At 29.0% G+C, this 25,110-nt stretch overlaps 1 protein-coding gene and 1 long non-coding RNA gene across 4 annotated transcripts in view; one reads left to right on the top strand and one right to left on the bottom strand.

Annotated features, from left to right (window-relative positions):
* LOC136083875 (TNF receptor-associated factor 6-like) overlaps positions 1 to 25,110 on the top strand; it is a 116,472-nt gene that overhangs the window by 83,276 nt on the left and 8,086 nt on the right. For all 3 annotated transcript variants that reach the window (XM_065803782.1, XM_065803781.1, XM_065803783.1), the window contains one exon: positions 15,474 to 15,920. In XM_065803782.1, the coding sequence (XP_065659854.1) occupies positions 15,474 to 15,920 (447 nt within the window). The remainder of the gene's footprint in view (positions 1 to 15,473; positions 15,921 to 25,110) is intronic.
* LOC136083874 (uncharacterized) lies at positions 1,212 to 9,235 on the bottom strand. The gene is made up of 4 exons (XR_010640172.1): positions 9,067 to 9,235; positions 7,863 to 7,988; positions 7,489 to 7,630; positions 1,212 to 1,417 (listed from the first exon to the last, which is right to left on the bottom strand). It is a non-coding gene; the product is annotated as an uncharacterized LOC136083874 (long non-coding RNA).

A 25,110-nucleotide genomic window follows, 5' to 3' on the forward strand; every position in this document is an offset into this window, starting at 1 on the left:
AACAATATGTTATGGAAAAAAGCTGTTCTAAAACCGCGACTTACCAAACGACATATAAAAAAGCGAAAAGAACTTTGCCAAAGCGTCAAAGAATGGTCTAAACAAAAATGGAGGACAGTAATGTTCAGTGATGAGATGAATATCGAGGTTGATAACCGAAAAAACCGAATTATGATTCGCAGGCAGCCTTCAGAAAAATATAATCACGATTGTATCGTTCTTAGAACAAAACAAGGTAGCGGGTCGGTTGGAATATGGTGCTGCATGACATATTATGGTCTCGGTATGTTTAAATTATTTGATGGTCGACTCAACTCTACTTATTATATCGATATTTTAAATAACAACTTGTTACCGTCAATTGATGCACTTGAGCAAAGCGTTCCGTTTATTTTTCAGCAAGACAATGCACCATGTCACAGGGCTAAAATTGTCTCTGAATGGTTCGAAAGTAAAAATATTGAGCGTCTAACTTGGCCACCAAATAGCCCAGATCTAAATTGCATTGAAAATCTTTGGAGTAGGCTTGATAAAGAGATTGCCAAGAAAGCCCCAAGGAGCCTTGAGAAGTTGCGCAATGTTTTACCAGCAATACTTGGAAATGTTCCCAAACATATTTTAGAAAATTTAATAGACTCAATGCCAAATCGTATATATGAGTGCTTAAAAATTCATGGTAGAATTACGCGGTATTAGGTGTTAAATATTATCGTTTTTTATTCTGTGGTTCTTAACTTTTTCACAATTCTTTTAAAATAAAAATTACCTATAAAACTTTAAATACATTTTTTATATTTGTTTAAAAGTTTTTATCACTATTATTATTTTTTATTTTGTTTGTCTATTTTCTAAAATTTATTATTATTATTTTTTTTACCAGAAACATATATATTCGGTTAAAAAAAAATTTAAAAATAAAAATAAATTATGATTTGTTTTTTTTTGTGGTTTTTAACTTTTTCACAATACTGTATATTGTTTAATATTTTTTGGTAAGCCAATGTTAAGTTGATGTGAAAAAGATTTTTAATATCATTAACTCATTTTATAAAAATATATAAAAACAAAAATGAATATACAAAGAAAAAAAAAAGTAAAACTTTTTGTGTACAATATAAGTATATTTATTAATGCAGAAATAGTATAGAAAAATTGTAAATATTTATTATTATTTAATTAGAAAAAAAAAAAAAAAAAAGGAAAAGGTGGTATTAATAAATATTTAGTTTATAAAGTTTACATCTACGAGTATTTTAATATTTTATATTTTTCATGTTTTATATTTTAAGAAAATGTATTCAAAACCATCTGCCATTTTGCTTCCTACACATTCCTTCACTCTTTTTCGTCGTGTCATTAAAAACCGTTCTCAAACAAAAATGGAGGCAGCAAAAGTTTTTCTGTTAGGATATGCGGCCTTGGTGACGCAAAAAAGCAAAAAATTATTATTAAAAAACTAAAAAAAAAAAAAATTATGATTTTTATCTTCTGCAAGAAACCCATTTAAAGACGCAAGACGCAGAAAACTTTTTTCGACAATGGTATAATCCAGGTCTGTTCTCGAGTGGTATGTCACACACAGGAGGTACTTTAATCATAACTAACCAAACAAGTTATAACTTTAAAATAATTGAACATACCGATGACGAAAACTTCGTTTTAATTATATTTTTTGTGGAAAAAGATAACCACACTTTTCTTTTAATTAATATATACGCAAAATCCGGATCATGCCAAGCTGACCAGTTCGAAAGGAAAAAATTATTTAAAAAAATTATCAAAAAAAATAAAAATAAACAGTTCTAGATCCCATTTTACAATCCTTGGGGCAATTTTAACATGGTTCTGAAAGAAATAGATCGATACCCAAAAATAAATCGAAACAAATGTCTCTCAATCGAAGCCTTTAAAGCATTATTAAAAGAGCTTAACGTAGAAGACACGTGGAGAAAATATAACCCAACAATAACACCACATTCTCCCGCTTAGATCGCTTATATATTAGCAAACACATGCGACAATTAATAAACATAGAACACGAGCCGATGACATTTTCCGACCACCATAGTTCAATATGCGCCACCATCCTCTTAAAAACTTAGATATCGGAAAAGAACTATGGATCTTAAACAACAAAATCTTAAATAACCAAAATTATAACAATAAATGAACAAAAATTATAAATTTAGCCAACCAAAAATTAATCAGTCTAAAAATAAAACATTTGACTAAGATTCTCTTAAAGAAGAAATTAAAATTCTTTCCAAAAAGTTCAGCAAAACAGAAACAAAAAATAGCTGTCAAGAAGAATTTAAACTTAAAAAACAGCTAAAAAACTCTCTCAAAAAAGCGCCTTTTAATCCCAAGATAAAATATCTTAAAGAAAACCTCAAAATAAAGCTACAAACCTTCGAGATAAGCTAACTAAACGGCGCAAAAATAAGTTGAATGGAGGACGCATGGCGAAAAATGCGGTAATTTCTTTTTTCAACTTGAAAAAGCTAAAATATCTAAACAAGTAATCATTATCATCAAAGATAAGAACGGAAACGAAAATAATTACACAGCTGATATCACTAAAAATTTTGAAATATTTTCCAAAAACCTTTGTAAAATTACAAAAACGATGTCACGCTACAAAAATATTAACTCGAAAATACAGAATAAAATAAAGAAAACACAGACAAAACAAATTTCCAATCAATAAAAACATTCACTAGATAAACCTATTGGTGTAGTCAAAGTCAAAAATGCAATAAAGAAAATGAAAAACAACAAATCACCAGGCAAAGATGGGCTATCTGCGGAATTTAATAAATCTAACATTAATATTTTAGAAGAAAGTCAAGTTAAAGTCCAAAACGATATAATACAAAAAAACGAAACGTTGGAAACCCAGAAACAAGCCATAATAACTTGCCTCTATAAAAATGGGAATAAAGCCAATATCTCAAACTGGTGAACCATATCACTTCTCAACACCAACTACAATATACTTACCAAAATAATCTCAAAACGACTAACAAATATACTACCGTCAATCATCAAAGAAGATCAAACCGCATAGATCCCCCACAGATCCATTTACAAAAACCTTGCATACACAAGAGATATTATTTACCTCACCAACAAAAACAATTTAGATGTTTCCATCGTACCCATCAATCAAATAAAGGCTTCCGATTGCGTTGACAGAAACTTTTTATATGACTGCCTATTTAGTTTTGGTTTTAATGTGCAATTTATAAACCTTATCAAAACACTGTACTTTGACATAAGTTTACATCTAAAAATAAACGGTTTTCTATCAGAAAAATAGACATACACAGGGAGTACAACCAGGATATCCTCTTTCAATGACACTGTACGTTCTCCAAGCTGAGGTTTTTGCAGGATACATCCGTAAAAATACTAAAATAAATGGAATAACTCTCATCAACAAAGAGACAAAACTCTAATAATACGCCGACGACACAAACCTTTACCTCTCTTTAGATAAATCTATAGAAGCTCTTGACAACGCCCATTATATATACAAACTAGCCACAGGAGCAAAACTAAATACTACCAAATGCCAAGGCCTGTGGCTTGGAATGAGCAGATCTCAGATAAAAGAAATTTTCCGCATTTTTTCCTGGCAAAGCAACACTCTCCAGAACCTAGGTATAACCTTCTCAAAGACAAGTAACCACATTAACCGTCAATGGATGAGAGTAGCAACATCATTAGCAAAAAAATTGATAGCTGGAAGCGTTTCAAGTTATCCATAAAAGGTAAAGCATATTAAATCAAACCTTTATAAGCATTTTATGGCATTTAGCCTTCACAGTACCCATTCCTTCTGACAAAAAAATCAAAATAATTGAACGTAAAATAAATAGTTTTCTATGGAACAACAGTACCGTAAAAAACCCTAAGCAAATATCAAAACTTCCAATAGACCAGGGAGATTTAAATATCATCAACGTAAAAAAAAAATCTGGAATCTTTACAGCTGAGCTGGATCTCAAAGTTATATAACGAAAACAAAAACGGCGCCTGGAAAGACTTAGCTTTCTACATACTCAATCAATACCGAAACGCTAATCAAGGAAACCTTGTCCTTCTCAAATCACACTCATACGAATCTTTAAAAGCTCTACCTCCGTATTACCAACAAACAATAAAACATGAGAATAAATTTTACCTAAAACACAATAACCACAAGAATCTCACCATCGAAGAAGTACTAATGCAACCAATATTTTTTAACCCATACACACAACAAAAACCAAACTAAAAAACCAACTCCAGAATCCATAAATAATAACATAATTAAGCTAAGGGACATATCAAAAGTATTTGTCCAGGGCTTTCTTGAAAGCCAAGTTATGGTATAAAATAAAGCCTATTAACAACCATAATAAAGTCACTACCACCCCAATGGAAAAACATCAAAAACACTTAAAGTCAAAGTTTTGACTACAACAACATGTCGTTGTGCATAAGCACCAAAAATAACCGTCGACTACGATTCCTTGACTTGACTCCTAAAACAATTTACAACACTTCCCTAAGTAACAACGATACAAGTATACCCAATAAATTTTTCAGATGGAAGGACAGTTTCAACAGTATGAATAATACCTCATCAAAAGAATGGGCCCACTTGTTTATATCCATACACAAAAACGAAAGCAATAACAAAGCCGATGAAATAAAGTATAAGCCAATACATTTTGCACTACCCACCAATACATTGAAAAAAAAAAAAAGGCTATATGGCAGACGATCTCCGCCCACAATGTATGAAGAGATCAGAAAACATACAACATATGGTATTTAAATGTAAAAAAATTCAATCTTTAGTAAAATACACTTTAGCCCTTATTCAAAAAATATATCCATACCACATACCTTTTAAAAACTCTTTCAAATCACTTCTTTTCTTTTCATCAACTTTTGTAAATAAATTTTATATTGGAAAACTAATAATTAACGAACTATTATATGAGGCGTTGCAAACGAAAGGGGCACACCAACCAATTTTCGAAAATCCGTTTTTTTTAACTATTTTTTACTTTAGTCTGTCATCTACAATATAAAACACGATCAACGTGTCAGTGGGCCTCTTTCTGACTGAAAATCGTTTGATATTTACACGTGATAAAATCTGAAGAATCACACTTTGTAACGAGTAAAACGTTCGTTCGAATAAAATATTTTCAAAAAATTTTATTTTTTGATTTATTAGATTTTTTTTTAATGATAAAAATGTTATTACGCAAAAAAAACAACTTTAAAATGATGTATATTTCATCAGTTTACCTAAATTATTGATATAAATCAAGCAAATTTCAGTCTAGAAACTTCAAACGCGATTTACTTAAAACTTGATTTTGGTTGGTGTGCGCCTTTTGTTCGCAACGCCTCATATATAATATATTGAAATAAATTGAGGTTGTTCCACGACAAGAAAATTTACCCCAGAAGGATGCTCATGCTGGAATCCCAAGACAAAATTAAAGAATTTTTTCAGAAGAATTCCAAACTTCTATAATTAATAATAAAAAGAATTCTTTTCTACAAGAATGCAGAAATATCTGGAGTGGAGAAAATAATATTAATCTAGAAATTAATAATAAAGTTCTTGTAAATTGAAATGCCGAGATATATTTTGTGAAATTTTCTTTTTTAAATTTTTTTTATCGCTTTTTCGTTAAAATTCTCCGATTTTTAATATTTTCGCTTTTTAGTTTGTGTTTTCGATTTTTATATAGTGGGTTTTTTTTTATTATTTAAACGTGAACCCCCTTGGAATCTGTCTTTATGTATTTTAAAAGTGGAACAGTAGACCACCTTGTAATTGTATTTATTTAATACTCTAGCATTATTAATACCTCTGCAAGGCAAACGCCCGAGGAGAATGAACTACAATACGATTAATTTTATAATAAAACGCTGAAGTTTAGCAAACTCTGATAGTGCATCATCATCAAAAATCTGTTGCAGCACATCCTCATTCAATTGACCAATCAGTCATATGAACGTCCAAGACGTGTGTCGGCGCAACAGTGCTTTTCATATTATAAGAACTCTCGGAAATTGACAGTGGTAATGAATAAGACTCAACAAAAGAAAAGTGGCGAGGCAGATTTTGTCGAAGATAATCTTTCTGATGATAATGAAAGTAATACTTTTATTTATAATTCAGAAAGCAGTTGCAATGATGACGATGACGAAAATTCATGCAGTGGGAGTTAACTTTTTAACTGATAAAACTCGTAGAAATGATGTAAAATAGACTAATGCGTCAAAAGTTGAAGTAACTGGAAGATTTCAGACTCAGAATGTGTTTACTGCCAAAATTGGAACAACTTTTTATTGTTGTATTGTTTCAACACCTACTGATGTATTTAGACTAATTATGGATGTAGGGTTTACACGCTTTCAAAAAGTGTGCTGTTTTATCTGCCAATTTATCAAATGAAGGACGGAATATGAGCGAAACTAAACTTGATGTTTTCATAGGCTTAATATATCTTTGAGAATGCATGAAGGCAAGAAATTTCCCAGTTAAATTCCTATAGTCTGAAAAAATGGCAACAAAGTTTTTATAGAAACTATGCCGCATTCTCAATTTGAAGACATCATAAAAATATTAGATTTGATATGCGTTCAGAACGTAGAGAGCTCCTCCAAAGTGATAAATTTGCTCTTATATCATGAGTGCTGATTTGTATAAAACAGTCGAAAATGCTATATACCTGAGAAATCTTTAACAATTGATGAGCGGTTGTTCCAAATTAAAGCTTGGTGTCGCTTTGCACAGTATATGCCTAATAAACCGGACAAGTTTGGAATCAATATCTGGATTTTAGCTGATCTAAAGACTAAATATTGTCTCAGTATTAAACCGTATCTAAAATAGGTAAAAATAAAAGCTGTTTAGAAAATTTAGGTACTTATGTGGTCATGTCACTAATAGAACCATATTTAGGCAGCAGGTATAATGTTACTACAGATAACTTTTTTACAAGTGTCGATCTTGCAACAAAACTTTTGCAAAAGAAAACGTCAATTGTTGGAACAGTTAACTATAGTGGAAAAAAAATTCAAGCATTTGATCAACTTTCAAATTACAATTCAACTTTCAACATAAATGGACCATTGAACTTGATTGTCTACCAGGCAAAGAAGTAAAACTGTAATTATACTATAAACACTTCATAGTGGGGCAACTAAGCAAAGTGATGGGAAGAAGAAAGCAGAGGTAGCATTTTATTACAATGCAAATATATGCGGAGCTGATATGTTAAATTTATTGTGTCAAAAATTGTCAACAAAATCTGGGTGCCGACGCTGGCCGCGAGCTGTTTTTTTCAAGATTTTGGACTTGACCGGTGTAAACGATTAGATGATTTTTAAAAAAGTTACACTACAAAAATTTTGAGACGAAAATTTCCTTACACTTTATCTGAAAAGATAAGGGAAATAAATATTACTCACCAAAAATCCCTAGTTGCTGCCAACAGTAATACCACAATAGCTGCCAACAGTGATACACAATTATCAACTCGTTTGAGATTTCAGATAAAAACAAACTGCAAACGTAATCTGACATCAACAGTATGTGCAAATTGTAAGAAACCTGTTTGTGAAAAGTGCTTGTCAAACATATGCAAACATTGCAAATAACCTTAAATATTTATGCACGTTTTTTATAACGTAAATCAATTGCTCCAGCTTAGGATCATTAGGTATAAATATTTATAGCGGCATTTCTGAATGCGTATTTTTTTTGTAGTTTTTCCGCTTATCAGTAAATAATATCTAAATAACAAAAGTCATAAAATATCATTTTATCAACATTTAAATTTTACCTTCAGCAAATATCAAAGTCGTGTTTTGATCAATTGATCCAGCTTAGGGCTTCTAGTGTTAAGTGCTTTATGAGATATGGGACCTCTGTTTAGTCTGCAATGAGCTGAAAAAGCATCGTTAAATGTCTAAATTCAAAAAAAAAAAAATTAAGACATGGTAAAAAATGTAATAACATTAAAGATTAACATTACAAACCACTTAATCTATTGTTGATGGTTTTTCTAGAACATTGTTGAAATAAGTCTAAATCTGTAAATAAAGACATTTATTGCAAAGACAATTAGCTATTACACAATTTATTTTTAAACTATTAGCAAATGATCAACATGGCAAGCTTTAAACAATTAAAATTTACTAAGTTAAAACCATATTGTAACATTAGACAAAGTGAAAATATGATAGTTGGAATAGTACCAAAGTATAACTAAAGAAATAAAATAACAATTAAGTTTGCTTTGCGATGCGTATTATACCTAGTTCTCGCAGAGCCTGATTTCTTTCATTTTGATTACTATTTATTTCAGCTCGCATAGGCTCATCTCTTTCATTTTGACAAAGATTTATGTCAGCTCGCCTAACCTGGTTTCTTTCATTATGAGAAAGTCTAATAATTTCACTTCTTAAATTATCAGACATAACTAGGCATCAAAGGAGTGTGTAAAAGCATTACATAAAATAATAAAAGTTGAGCTTTAAATTTTAGATTAAACTTAGGGTTTTCTGATTTAAACTAATCCAAAATACAGTATAAGCAAATAAAACAGAGCATAATTCAATAATCTAATTCTATTCTACCTCTTCTATAAGCTATATTTAAATTAGATGTTTTAAAACAATTTACCAACGTAAAGATAACATATTTCTATCAGGAACTTAAACTAAAGTTGTAACAAAATTGATAAAATCTTTTTAACTGAGTAATTTTATTTTAAGGTAGTTCTTATTAATTATTGACAAAATATTACAAGTATTAAATTAAAAAAATAAAAAAATAAAACGTAATTTAAAATATTATAAATTTTTTACAGATAAAAACAAACAAAGCAAATTCGAAAAATTATAATGCCTCTCTGCTCAGCAAGTACTGCTAGCATTGAACGGTGAAATGTAATCATTCATCTTAAAATCCCTTTCATTACTTTGAAATGTATTTAGTACAAAAATTGCAATAAATAAGTAAATACAAAACTAATAATAGAAAACCTCAATAAACAATCGTATACTCAATCTTCTCTATCTATCAAAACTTCTTGAACCATTTTAATTTTTTAATATTTATTCAACATTCTAAAGTAAAAAAGGTCAATAAACTATATAACTTTTCAAATTTTTTTTTTAAACACCTGATTACACTAACTACAAACATATTTAATTTATGTGTTTTATCATGCCAGTGCACCATTTTACTGGCGCGGACATCATTCTAGCTCTCAAATAAGCCATGTCACAGTATAGAAAAATAAATCACTTAGCTAGCAATGTATTGACATTGCTAGCTAAGTGATTTATTTTTCTTATTATTATAACTCTTGCTGTAAAACTAAGCCAAGCCACAACAATTTAAAACCTTGCAAACAACATATTAAACACTAACAAACTATAAACACTCAACATTATAACACATAACAAACGTAGAAACACTTCATATATAAAAAATATTTACAAACTTACAAAATATAAACCAATAAAACCTTAACACATATAAAACCAAAACAAATAAAACATTAATATATAAATTAAAAAAATATATGAGTTAGAAACATAAAAAACAACCTTATTTTTGTAATATTTGTTTATATAATATATAAGTTAGATTTGTTTATATAATATATAAGTTAGAAGGATTTATAAAATACAACCTTATTTTTGTAATATTTTTTTAACAGCATACCTCGTAATAAATGTTTAACAACTTTAAAAAAACAATCAAACGACCTTGTTTTTTATATTATAAAAGCACGCAGATTTTGTTTAAAATAAGGTATTAAACGATCTGGTTCTTTAACATGCAACATAGAGTTGACAATGTGAGATGCAAGGGTTTCGGAGATAAACACAAACTTTTTGAAGAGTTTGACCTTTGAAAAGAGCATCGTCGTCTAAAGTCATCATCGTCTTCTAATTTTTGCAAATAAAAAATACAGATTAATATACTTTAAATACGATTGACTAAGGACTTCAATTGTATTATTATTAAAATCCATGATCTAAATAAATTATCTGACTTTATAAGTTACCATACTAATTTGAAAAATAACAGTATCTATTTATCTTTTACTGAAGAAGTCATCAAATTAAAATGTTTTTGACTTTATTACTAATTAAGCTGATGAAGCAAAGTTTTTGATCTTATTACTGATTGAACAGATATAAACAGATTATAAAGATTTAAGAGTACCTCATCACGCGGCCGAAAATATAAAGAGAAACATTAAAAGGTTAAGCCTGCTAAATCTTCTTTATAAAACTCAGTGTAAACTCGCTTGAATGAGAAACAGCAACAGCAGCGTTAAGTTCCGCAATAATGTACAGTGAATGTATCTATAATAGTAGTCATTTAAATTAGATGTTTTAAAATAATATGGTAATGTGTAAAGATATTACATTTCTATCAAGAACATAAACTAAAGTTATAAATAAACGATATAATCTTTTTAACTGAGGAATGTTATATTTTTAAGGTAGTTATTATTAATTATTGACAAAATATTATTAGTATTTAATCAAAAAAGCAATAAAAAGTAGTTTTAAAAAGTTATAAAATTTTTATAGAAAAAAACTTTTAAGTAAAGCAAATTGAAAAAATTATAAGGTATGTCTGCTCAGCAAGTACCGTTAGCATTAAACGGTGAAAATAATCCGCCATCATAAAATTCCTTTCAATACTTTGAAATGCATTCAATGCAAAATTTGCAATTAATAAGTAAATATGAAACTAATAATAGAAAACCTCTATAAACAATCATATATTTGCTTCAAGTAAAGAAACATTAAAATATTATTATGAAGAAAACATTCTCTACAAAAAAAATCCTAAATACTTAATAAAAGTTCTTATGAAAACTTGTGTTATTGCACTTTGTATACTTCTGTTTATAGAAAAACAATAAACTTAAGTTAAATATATTTAATAAAGGAAGAGAAAATCTTAAATGCTTAAATGGGGAGGAGCTATTAGTAAAAAAAAAGCCCATTACCTTAGGTAGAATATATACAGGATATGTACAGTTGCGGCATTAAGTCTTTGATACACTCAGGAAAAACAAGAAAAAAGTCATTTATTTTTATTATGCAAAAGTTAAAGCACTACCAAACAGCACCAAACATAACTCAATTGATATAAATGCATAGGACTTGTAAAAAAACAACACAATTATAAAAAAATGCTGATATTTTGTGTGTCCACCACGCGCATCAATGACTGCCTTTGTGCGCCTAGGCATTGACGGTACCAGCTTTTGGACTGTAGCAATTGGGATTGCATGCAAAGCAGACTCCAAATGTTGCCACAATTCATCCAATTTGCTGGGCTTGCTTTTCTGCACCATTCTGAACAGTTCCTCCCACAAATTTTCAATGGGGTTCAAGTCGGGACTTTGTGTTGACCATTCAATCACATTGATGCGTGCGGTTCGAAAGTATTCAGTAACTTTTTTGGCTTTGTGGCAGGTAACATTGTCTTGTTGGAAAACAAACGTCTTATTCCTGCCAAAAAGCTTGGTGGCAGATGGTTTAACTTGTGTTTTGAGTACTTCTATGTACTTGTCTTGGTTAAAAGTGCTTGTACAACGATACAGCCGGCGAACACCAAATCCCGACATGCAACCCCAAATCATAAGGAAACCTCCACCTTGTTTCACTGTTGGTGCAACACATTGAGAACAAAGTCTCTCACTAACTTTCCTTCTAAAATACACTTTTGCTCCACAGAATACAATAAAACAACTCTCATCACTCCACAACACTTTATTCCTCTGTTCAACAGTCCAGTTCTTGTGTTGCCTTGCAAGTGCTTGTCGCTTCGTAATATTGTCAGGCCGTATTATTTGGCTTCTTGGCAGCAATTCTGCCATTCAACTCAGCTCGCTGAAGGCGTTTCCTTACGGTTCTTGCTGCCAGATTGATGCTGTGCGTTTTTGCCATGTAACTGGCTACATCAGATGCCGTGTCGAAGCGATTAGCCAGACTTGCCCAAACCAAAAGCCGATCTTCCCGAATGGTTGTTTTGCGTGGTCTGCCAGAACGCTTTTTGTCTTTTACTGTCCCAGTCTCTCTCTCTGTTTTGATTGTGTAGGTGACAGTCCTTAAGCTAATCTTTAATGCTTTAGCAATGTCCCTGTAGGAAATTCCTTGTTTTGCTATCACCACTATTTGCAGGCGTCGTTCAAGAGATAATGGGAGGACCATATCGATAACAATCCTATACAAAAAAGCACATTTTTTTCTAATAACTCATAAAATTATCAAGAAAATAATTGTTCACGTTAAGTTTAGTTGACAAGAATAAAAAATAAATTAGAGATTTGGTGTGAAATAATAATATATGTGTAATTGTAGCTAATTAGACTAATTATGATTACTAATTATAATTAGTAATTAAATGATAATTACTATGGTATTAAACCAATCAAAATTGTAGTAAAACTTATAGAGTGATAATATGTGGTATACAGCAACTACAAATTTCAACAAATATGCGCAAAAACATCCAAAAACTATATTTTACTTACCAGAATATTACATATTGTATTGGAGATAGTGGCAGGTGTCTCAATCAACCAACAATAGCAGTTAAATTAACAAGTTAAACTATATAAAAACCGTTGCTAATAACGCGGGAGATGTCCAATTAGAGATCTAGACTAAATCCCGAAGGAAAAGCTTTAAAAAGTAATATACCAAGGCAACCTGAATACAAGTTGTGTAAAATCCAACAGTGTGGGAAAGATTTTATGCCACCACTGTACCTTAGTATAAGCACATATAAGAATACGTACTTTAGAATATACAAATATTAGGATATATTCCTTAGAGTACATATCCTAATATGTGATATTTCTTTAGAAAGGTATAGTTCTTAAGTAAGGTGTAGTAGTTAAGGTATTCTACACTTTAAACAAAACATTATAGTCTTAAGGTAGAATATTGTACGGCAAATTATTTTTTAATACAATTTTCTACCTTACAAGCTTGAAAATTATAACTTTCAGATACATCTCTCTGGAAGTTACCAAAACCTTTCCTTTCAGATAAATCAGGTCACTCTAACGAACATATGACTTTAGTTAAAAACATCATCTCTGACAACTCTTAGTTGATTAATATTTGTGATAACTATTTTATAAACGTTGCATTGCCATCTATTAGCACAAACTTAATACGCTCGTCTTTATTTTTTGCTTTATTGATCCAGTTGATGCAGATATTAAAAAGTGTATTGATCATCCCAGTATAATAAACGTAAAGAAAAAAGTTAGTTCATGTACATTTAGTTCCATCAAATTACACCAGTTCAATCAAATTACACCTGATGATATTACAAAAATTATAGAGTCTATAAATAATAAGAAAAAGACTAGTGGTGGTATAACAAATTTTATGTTAAAATTCTATATTGTTCACTTAACAAACAGTCTTACAGATTGCATAAAAAATAGTATCCATGATGGTAAATACCCATCATTTCTAAATATGGCTGATGTTATATTATATTTAAGAAAAACGACCCAACTGATAGATCGAATTACCGTCCATTTAGTATTTTACCAGCCTTTCTAAAGTTTTTGAAACTAATTTATATGAACAAATCATAATGATTATTAAGTCTATATTTGATAAAATTTTGTACGGTTTCCGAAGAGGTTGCAATTCTCAGCCTACCCTTTTTTTATTACTTAGTAAGTGACATGATTGCATTAATAATAGAGGCGTTGTTGGATCGATACTAAAAGACCTCTCAAAAGCGTACAACTATATCTCGCATGACTTAAGAATTGCCAAATTAGACGCCTATGGTTTTTCAAAAGAAATTCTCAATCTCTCGCTATCCTATATTTTTCGCTGTAAACAAAGGGTAAAAATCTTCTACCTCAAATTGGGTGGATATTTTATCTGAAGTGCCTCAAGGGTCAATCCTTGGATTTATTTTGCTCAATATCTTTATAAATGGTTTATTTTTATTTATTAAAGATACAGAACGTTGTTATTTTGCTGATGATAACACTATTTATACTTGTCAATATAGCTTTGAGGAGGTTATTTTTCATTGGCAAAAATAAGGAACCAATATCATCAATATCAATTGGTTTCAGTTAAACTCAATGGTTGAACCCAGATAAGTTCCAATTTCTTTTAGTTGGTTTAATAAACACAAAGAATCTATCGCTAAATATAGGTAATATAAGGGTTTTTTTCCTCCGATTAAGGTAAAACTACTTGGTATAACAGTTGATAAAGATCAAAAGTTTGGGGAACACATAAACATTTATACAGTAAAGATGATGGTAAACATTTTGCCCAATCACGCATAAGTAAGGTTTTATCCTATGATAAATCTATTTTACTGTTCAATGCTTTTATAATGCCTAACTTTTCTTATTGTCCTCTAATTTGGATGTTTTACTTAGAAAAAGATGACAAAAAATAAATAGAATTCAAAAATAAGCTTCAAGTATAGTCTATATAAGATTTGGTTTGTCTCTGGATGAATTATCAAATTTTGATAATAGTCCAAGAATCCATCTAAAAAACTTGAGATTTCTTATAATGGAAACTTATAATGGAAACTTAATTGTCTAAATCCAATATTTACGAAAAACCCCTTTACTATAAAAAACCTTACGTATAAACTCCGTTGTAGCAAAAACTCATTGTACCTCCTAATTACCTCCTAAAGGATCCGTATATAATGACTCATGTTGTACTTTATATAGAACCACCTCGCTCTGAAACACTCTAAATAGTAAGACGATGTCAGAAAAGAGTCTTAAGGTATTCAAAAAACATATCAAGAATTGGTATGGTATAATTGCGTTTGCAAAATTAGTCGTTTTTAAAATTTTGTTTTATTTTACACTGACTTATATTTTTAGCTAAGATGTAATTATGATAAATATATTTTTTAAATTAAAGCAATTGTAATTATTTATGACATTTTTTTAATGACACAATTGTAATTTTTTTTATGACATTTATATATGTGTGTAAAATCAGCTTGAAATAAAGTTTTTAAATTAAAAGAAAACCTTACTAAGCATATATCACATATTCTACTTTGAGTTAGAAACTTCTAACCCTTTTTAGTGTGTAAATTTATGATTATTTGCTTCATTATAGTCATGACTTTTTAATCCCTGGCCCATGATTGTTAATTGCCTACTTTCAATGGTCAGAAGGAGGAGGGAGGGGTGGGGGGGAGGGGGGTAGAAAATTACGGTAAAACATAGATGTCGCGTTACTTAATATTTTTTCTCCTTTTTTTTCTCTACAACTTTTAAATCAGTTAAAAAAGTGTTAATTATGTTTTGATATGTGCACTATAGATAGTTTCTTATCTGTGTTTTAATAATATGTTATATGAAAATAATTAGGATATTTGTTATATTAAAAAGGGAATGAGAAAAGAACATGAAATGCACGCCAATTCTTCAATGCAAAACCATCTTTCAATGGCAATATCAAAATTGGACGCACTTGAAAACAAAATTACGTTAACAGTGGATACACTTGAAAATAAAATTGCATCGAAAGTGAATGCACTTGAAAATAAAATTACGTTAACAGTGGATGCACTTGAAAATAAAATTACGTCAAAAGTAGAATCACTTAAAACCAAAGTTGAGTCAAAACCGTTTGCACTTGAAAATAAAACTACCTCGAAAGTGGTATTATTTGAAAACAAAAATTCGTCAGAAGTGGTTGCACTTGAAAATAAAATTACGTCAACAGTGGATGCACTTAAAAATGAACTTATTTCAAAAGTGGATGCACAAAAAGATAAAATTATGTTACATGAAAAAAATTTGGAAATAATAAAAGCCTATCTTGCAGTTGAAACGGTAAGAAAATGATTTAAATAAAAACGTGTTTTAAAGTAAATAACAAGTAAAATTAAAAAATTGACAAAAAATATGTTTAATAATCAATTAAAACGTATAATAGTAAAACGTATAAGTAAAACGTATAATATTTAATATACAAAAATATTAAAAAAAAAAAAAAAAAAAGATTGAACATGCAACAAAATTAAATTATAAGAAAAGATTGAAATTTTTTTTTTCAATAAATGAAAAAGACTAGTGCATATAGTTATTATTTTTGAAGTTATTTAAAAAAAATTTCTCTTGGGCAATCAATTCAAAAATGTTTTAGGTAGGGTAGAGAGAGCTAGTTGAGCAATTTTTACTAAATCTAACAGATCTCATGAACGGTCTTACATAATTTTTTCAATATTTGAACGATAATTTAACCTGCTAAAAATTTGTTAAGAAAAAAGTATATTTTTTGATTTTTTTTTAATATATTGCCTAAAGTTTGCGGAGCTGTTGAACCTGCCCCAGCAGGGTATTTTGAGCAATAGTGTGTGGTAAGTTGAAAAATCAACAAATAAATAAAAATGTATGGTACAAAACTTGGGTGAACTATCAATAAAACATTCACTAATAGTAAGCGTGTGTATAGATTATCAACTTTTTATTTTATACGCTTTAATGACGTAAGTAAAAAAAGTAAAAAACATAAATAGTAAGAAAGTCTTATAAAATATAAAAATATAATTTCAAACTCTCTTCACTATCTTTGAAGCCCGATTTAAACAATACTAATTTTAAAAATATTTATAATGTACCAGTCTATTATTTCTCATCAAAGTTGTGATCTTTATTTTCGATAGTTCAGTTCAACTTATTTTTCTCAAAGCTGCTCAATTTACGCCTTTAGACAAGGTGACGCATTAGTTGGGCTTTAAAAAGAACAGTAAGACTTAAGAAATTAAGAATTGGTAAATTATCAACACTTAAGTGATAGAAGATAAAAAAAAGTTAATAAGCATGCAAGAGAAAAATAGCATATTTTTTTTTTTTACATTTTTGGTCCAAAAAAAAAGTGCCCATATATCTTACTCAATAGCTTTTCAGCAACCTTTTGTTGCGCATTGTGTTAACATTTTAATTCCCCAACTATCATCTCTTAGATGTTTTGTCATGTGATGCGTAGTTTTTGAGATATTTTAACTGCCCAGCTTGCCTCTATTTGTTTGATCAGAGTAAAAAAAATTAAATAAACAATGCTGTAAATTAAGTCAAGAACTTCATAAGATTTAAATCTGCAAAAGAAAGTTTTCTACTAATATTTGGAAGGTGAACGTTGTTTTGGGAACGAGGAAAACGACTAAAAAATGGATAGTTATGAATGAAAAAATAAAATTATGTAAATTTTTTATATACTCAGTAAATATGTTTAGTATTAAGGAAACTTCATATTTGGTTCAATACGTTGAAAATGACTACATAAAGTTTATGTGAAGTTTTTTTTTTTTGTAATAATTTTTTTTTATCATATTTTTCAATTTTTTGATGAGGTAACTGTATTTTTGTAATGAACATTAATAAGATTTTGGCTTTGCAAAAACAAAAAAAAAAAAAGATCTAATAATATATCTTATGGGAAAAAGCATTTTCATTAAAAAAAACACATACAACTTATATGACTGATTTCGCTGTCATGACCCGTACGATACGGGTCATAAATAAGTCTGTTCCACACCCGACTATTTCTAAACTTGTTCTTAATTTGGTCTCTATACCTTTATCTATTTTAGTATGCGACAAAAAATTAATCTATTAAAGTTTGGTTTAACAATTTTATTGTTTAATTATTTGTTTGGTAAACAAGTAATATACTTAAGAGCTGTACTTATTTACTTCAAAATCTTTTACATAATAAAAGTATCTTTATCATGTAAAACAGTTGCGTAACATTTTTTCAGGTTTTTTAGAAACTTAGGCTATAATAATACTTTAACCCTCTCATTAAGGTTCATTTAAAAAGCAAATTTGGACAATTTTCGGAAAAACGGGCCAAACAGATCTAATTATTTCAGATAAAAAATCATTTAAAAAGCAAATTTGGACAAATTTGGAAAAATCGACCAAAGTGAACTAGTTATTTCAAATAACTTAGCTTTAACTGTTTAATATTTTTTATAAAAGCTTTTCTGTAAAAAAACTCTTGACAAATTTATTCAAATAAGCTATTTTTACTGACGAATTCGGCAAATACATTAATAAATCTGTTGTTTGCGTCAAAAATCGATACTTAATGCAAATGGAAACCGTCTAGATTGTAATAAGGTGATAAAAGTATAAATGGTTTCCATTCACATGTAAAAAATAAGGGAAATATAAAAAACAAAGCGAATATGGCCAATATATTCATTCAAAACAATAACTCCAAAGAAAAAAATCGAAGAAATTAATAATAAGAAGAAAATAATAAGAAACGAAAAATATATTTTTCTTGAGGTAAAATAAAAATATAAACTTAAAAAAAAATTACACAAAAATATTATATTCAACATAAAAAAGTATCAAAAATACTTATAAAAACAATTTAAATAGAAATATTGTTTCATTATTATATAGCTTTAAGTAAATGGTATAAAAGTTATTAAACTTCGTTTTAGCATTTTGAATACTATCAACATTCAGAACATTTCTAAAACTCTGCTATGTTGGAACTTTGTTATGTACCCTATGTATTAATTTGAAAACTCAAAAATGTGACTAAATAGATAACAAATAAGAAATTTACTTTGAGAGGTTGTTGTTTTTTTGTGAAAGTTTCAAGATTTTATGTTGCAAGTTTGGATTAACAACTCTTTTTAAAAAGCAAAGCTAAAAATGAATATTTAAAATAAGATAAACATTTGTTTTTATTTAAAAACTGAACCCTTAGCTTTTAATGAATGATTTTATGTAGTCAGTTTCAGTATTAAAACTACCCAATAATCATTTTAAACAAAAGACAATAACGTAAAAGAAAACCAAGACATCTATCAACACAAAACAGCACAACAATAACATCACGAAATTAACAAATAACAAGTAATTTGTCTCAGCGCTTGGGAATCCCTTTATTAATAATTATTCGCGTACAAATAAAAAAAAACTATTTGTACAAATAGTGACTCACCCTAAGTAAAACAGAGCGTAGAGTATTTGAGGAATGATACCTTTAATGTTTGAATTATTTGATGACAAAAAAACAGATAATAATTAAAACTTGTATTTTCAGAAATCTGTTTGGATATCCGTAAAAAATATAAATTTATTGAAATACCTGGGATTCCGGAAATATCCGAGGAAAATTAATCCCTGAAATCAATAAAATTTATAAATAAAACATTTGTGAAATAATCATTTAAGGACATACCTATTTATGCATGTTTATCAAACTTAAAAAACAAATTATCAAATGATTTGGTTCTGGAACATGCGACATAGAATTGGTTGTATGAAAACTAAGACATTTCAAGATTATTAGCAACTTAATCAAATAATTGACCCTGACTTTTTATTATTGTCATTGATTATTGTTGATAAAAGTTTCTTATTTAAATAATTAATATAAACAATTAATATTTTCTTATTTAAATATACAGTATCGGACAAAACGAGTGCAACCAAATAATGCTATTTTAGTTTCTTTATATAAAAGTGCTGCATTTTTTCAAATTAGAGAAATAACTATGTAACTGTTTAGAGACAAAGTTCTTCAAGTTTTAATCATCACAAAGTTTATTATTTGTACACAAAAATTAATAAATTAATCAAAAGTATTAAAAAAAGTTGATTTTCTTCTGGACAAAACAAGTGCAGCTCGACAAAATGCTGATCAAGCTGTATTTCGCTATCAATATTTCGTGGCGAATCCTTTGTTGTCAATCATAGCCTTGCATTTTCGAGGCATAGATTCGATCAGGTGATCAATGAAACTTTGTGGAATCGCTGCCCAGGCCTTTTGGATTTGCTTAAACAGTTGATCCTTATTACGAACACCTTCACGATTAATTCTGCGGTTGACGATCTCCCACAGGTTCTTGATAGGGTTAAGATCCGGAGATTGAGGCGCCCAATCCATCACCGAGAGGTGGTTGTCTTGAAATTACTGCTTGACTACTTTTGCAGTGTGTTTCGAATCGTTGTGTTGCTGAAAAACCCATTTTATTGGCATATTCCATTCAGCATGAGGTCACATAACATCTTTCAGGATATTTTTCTACATGAAACGGTCCATTACTCCATCGTTTCAATGTATTGGACCCAGACCGTTAGCAGAAAAACACCCCCAGACTATTACATTGCCTCCACCATGCTTCACGGTCATATTACAGTAACGTAAATTGAGGCGTTATCCGGCCGGTCGACGTACACTGCAAATGCCATCGCTCCCAATGATGTTGAACTTCAATTCTTCAATGAACAAGACAGTTCGCCGTTTCTGCACATTCCAGTCAATATGAGATGTAGCAAACAGGAGTCTTTTCTTCTGGTTTTTTAGTAAAATCAGCGGTTTCTTTGCAGGGCCTCGAGAAAACAATCCGGCTTCAACAGCACGTCGTCTGATTGTTTGGTCCGATACAGGCAGCTCTAATTGCTTTTGTATCTCGACTGATGATATCCAGGGATCCTTCTTGACGGATCTGACGATCATAGAATCCTCTCTAGAAGAAGTGAAACGCGGTCTTCCACCATTGTTATCTGCTGCCAACTTCCCAGTAGAACGATATTTAGAACATAGTCTTGATACGGTCCGTTTTTTCACGCGACATTTATCACAAATACTTTTTTGTGACATTCCACTTACGCAATCGCCAATAATTTTCTTTCTTAGTTCCAATCCAAGACTGTCGGGAGCCATTTTTGCACTTGAAGTCATAAAAATAATAAAAATAAATAAACACGCTTCTCAAGGCTTACCGTGTTACATTTACCTTGTGATGATACAATAATGCTCTATGGAACACAACGTCTTGGCTAGATGTGGATTGTATTGATGTAATGAAACCCTTGTTGTATTTCATTTCTTGTATTGATGTTCTTCGATAAAACACTTTGATAAAACTCGCTTCAATAAACTGTCTTGATAATACTGACTGATTGACTTCCATATACTGACTGAATTACATGTCGATTTACATGTCTCTTATATAGTAAAATGAACTTGTGTGAACCTGTTCTGGAAGATTCTAGATGCTTCTTTTTGATTCTATTTGCTTCTGTTAGCTTCTGGATGCTACTGGATGCTTCCAGATGCCTCTTCTGGAAACTTCTGGATACTTCCTTTAATTATTAAAAAACTTCTGTGACGTTGACACGGACCAGACTTACGAAAATGAAACAAACCAAAAAAGTAGGAACACTTTTTAGCATTGTTCGATGTTGGTTGCAAATGTTTTGTCCAATGCTATATATATATATATATATATATATATATATATATATATATATATATATATATATATATATATATATATATATATATATATATATATATATATACATATATATATATATATATATATATATATATATATATATATATATATATATATATATATATATATATATATATATATATATATATATAATATATATATATAATATAAGATACTGCTAACGAAAAATCTAATATTAAAAAAATAATAATTAAAACTGTTAACCAATGTAATGAATCAACTTTAAGTGAGTATCAATCAATGCAATAAGTCGCATAATTCAATAAGTAACACAGTATATAAAACTCCTACCTTAGTAAAAAAAAAAAGGCAATAAATTTGAGACAAAGGCATTTAATGAAGGAAAATAGAGCTTTTAAATGTGTAAATAAGGAGGAGCTATTAATAAAAAACGAATCCTGTTTTTTACCAAACTTTTTTTATTAACAAAACCATACATTGTTAATAAAAGAGAAAAAAGTTTAAATCTATTGGGCAGTTTTTTTTTAATTAAAAAAATACAAATTGATAACAAAAAGGTAGAGTACATACTTTTTCAACAAAACTTTCTTAAAAAGCATCTGTATATAAATATTAAATAATTAATATATCTTTTTAATAAAATATACTTAAAATTATAAATGTTAAATAGATATTAAAAAGTCATATATCTATTCAACATCTTTTTTAAACACATTCTTTCAACAATATTTTTCAACACATTTTATAAATACACTAAATACAAAAAGATTTAAATTATGTGCTTCATCATGAAAGAACATAACTCTACAGGCAAGGACAACTTACTTGCTTTCAAAAAGTCACAAATAATCACTTACAAACTATAAACACATAATACTATAACATATTACAAACATAGGAACACTTTATATATAAAAGATATTTACACACTTCCAAATATAAACCCATAAAACTTCAACACAAATAAACGCATAATAAATAACGCATAAATACAATTAAATGTATAAATTAAGATAAATATGTAAATTAGAAGCATTTACAAATACAACCTTATTTTTGTAATATTTTTTTAATGACATACCTCGTAATTAATGCATAACAGCTTTAAAAAAAAAATACATTCAAACGACCTGGTTTTTTTATGTTAAATAAAGTAAACAGATTTTCTTTTATAATATCAAATTCAATATACTTTAAATACAAAGGGTTTTACCATATGAATTACCTAGTTTTTCCAAAGTGCCCCAGGATACCACCTCGAATTCGCTTCAAATTTTGATAACCCACAGCTTTATTGAAAAAAACACAATTGAAAAATTCAGCCTGATAGACCAAACCGTTCAAAAGTCATAATTGAATCAATATTGACCAAAATCAGTAAAGATTGAGTATCTGGAGCTTACAGTAGATTTTTTTGATATTTAACGGATCATAACTTTTTAAATCAAATAGATGATCACCTGAAATTAGTTATGGTAATAGTTTTTCACCTAAATTATCTATTTTTGCAGGTGTTTTTGACTGAATTGAAAAAATTTGTGAGTACTTGTACCTCAAAGCTGCTAAATAACGCAATACTAGAAAAAGTTTTGGAAACTTTAATGTGCTACAGTTCAATACCAACAAACGAGCTGTGCCAATTTTTTGTTACTTTTGTGTTCTTAGAGAGTACCAATTGTGGAAAAAATTGAAATTATGTGTTAAAAGTTATTTTAATACTTTCAGCAGCCCTTTAAAAAATCACTTTTTTAAAAAAATACAATAAATAACATTCACTTTTTAAAAAAATCACTTTTTTAAAAAAATACGATAAATTACATTCACTTTGTTGGCATAGAAAGTAGCGTAGACAATTAAAATAAGTTATGAAACTTTTTAGTAGCAAAGTTCTTTATATAGACAATTACTAAAAAAATTTCAAGACCTATACTCTATCTTATATCATAATTATAGCCCTATGACCTAGGTGCATATTTTTAATTTTTCCCTGAATAAATATAATCAGTTATCCCTAAAATAAAGTTACCAGCGTCATAACTTAAATTATTTGAGTTTATAATTTGTATTTGTTTTAGTTCATGGATATGATATAATTATAACGATATAGTTTTCACATGGTTATAATTTGAGTGTTGAATACTTCAATAGCTCCAAGAGTTTGTATTAAAATCTGCCCAGTATTTACTGGATTTTATTATTTAAGTTAATACTGCAAGAACAAAAAACTAAAAAGTTTTGTGTATGCAGAAATAGTTATATGTAGAAATAGTTTATTGATTGCATTTTAGACAGTTTTAATCACATTTGTACTTTAGATTTCCTTTTTACTGATTTTATTACTGGAAAAATATATCAAAGGTTTTTTTAGATTATAAGGTTTCATGTTTAACCCTCCATTTTAATATTTATAGATTAGTAAAACGTCAGAGAAATGTTGCTTGGTAAGAGTTGTAAATGAAAATTATAATAGAAAGAATAAAACTAAAAGGTATTGAATTTTTAATTCAAAGGATAGGATAGAATTTTAAACCAAATGAAGAGGTATGTTTTCACCTTAAAAAAGCCTATATTTCTAGATATGAAGCTCTTCAAAATTACTGTTTTGATCCATTTAAATTCCATATGAAAATAGTTATCAAAGGATTGTGTAAAGTCAACATATCAATAGCAAATAACTTAAGATCAAACCTGGTCAATAAGTTTGTAGTAACTGAATGAATGAGCTCAAACTTGAAAAAATTAAAGAAGTTAGTCAAAATGAAGCTGCTGAAAAATATTTTAGTTGTTCAGACCTGGATAAGACAGTTCTTAATAAGAGTGTATCTTAATTGGAAATATATCCATTCAAAAATTTAGGAAGGCGCAACAATATAGGATATAAAAGTAAAAACTAAAAAATTGCAACAAGTATGATAAACCTAGAAGTGTCAGCATTGGATATAGACCCAAAAGATATAGAATTGGAAAAAGAGTAAAAATACATGAACTGTAATGATTTAGACAAACTGTTTGATGTGATAAAAAATAAAATGAAAATAAGTTTGAAGGAAGAAAAAGTTTAACAACTAACACTAACTCCTGATAGTTGGTCAATTGAAAAACTTGCAAAACTTTTTTAGTTTCAAAACATATCGTTAGGAAAGCTTGAAGGTTAAAAATTGAAAAAGGAACATTATTAAACAAAAAGTTACTGAAATTTATGAATCTAAAGAGTTTATGAGACAATGTCCAGGAAAAAAAGAATTTCTTTGCGTTTTTCTGTGCGTATAAATAATGTAAAAGTTCATAAGCAAAAACGTTTAATATTAGTTCGATTAAAGAACTTTAACTTGAGTTTAATATGTTAGACCCTACACACAAAGTTGAATTCAACAAGTTCTAGTGAACTAAGGCCGAAGCGGTGCCTCACAAATGACATTAGTGGAAGTTACTCAGTTTGCATATGTTCTCATCATCAAAATGCTAAGTTGATGTGTGCTGCTTTACCAAAGGGCCAATAAATATATTACAAAGATTTGATGAAAATATGTTTGTCTATGTTCCAACTGCCCCGGTAAATTTGAAGACTTACTTGAAAAATGTGTTTAAAAATAATGATTTTGATTTTGACAATCAGATCACATACAAACAATGGGTGTCAACTGACCGAACTGCACTTGTCACAGTCTAAACATGCATTATTGAGTTTATTAAAACTCTAAGTGAAACTTTGTATAACTTTTATCACCACAAATTTATCAAAGCAGCACAATCCTACTATTTATCAGAGG

This window comes from Hydra vulgaris, chromosome 08 (assembly GCF_038396675.1).
Source record: "Hydra vulgaris chromosome 08, alternate assembly HydraT2T_AEP".
NCBI classification, from domain to species: Eukaryota; Metazoa; Cnidaria; class Hydrozoa; order Anthoathecata; family Hydridae; genus Hydra; species Hydra vulgaris.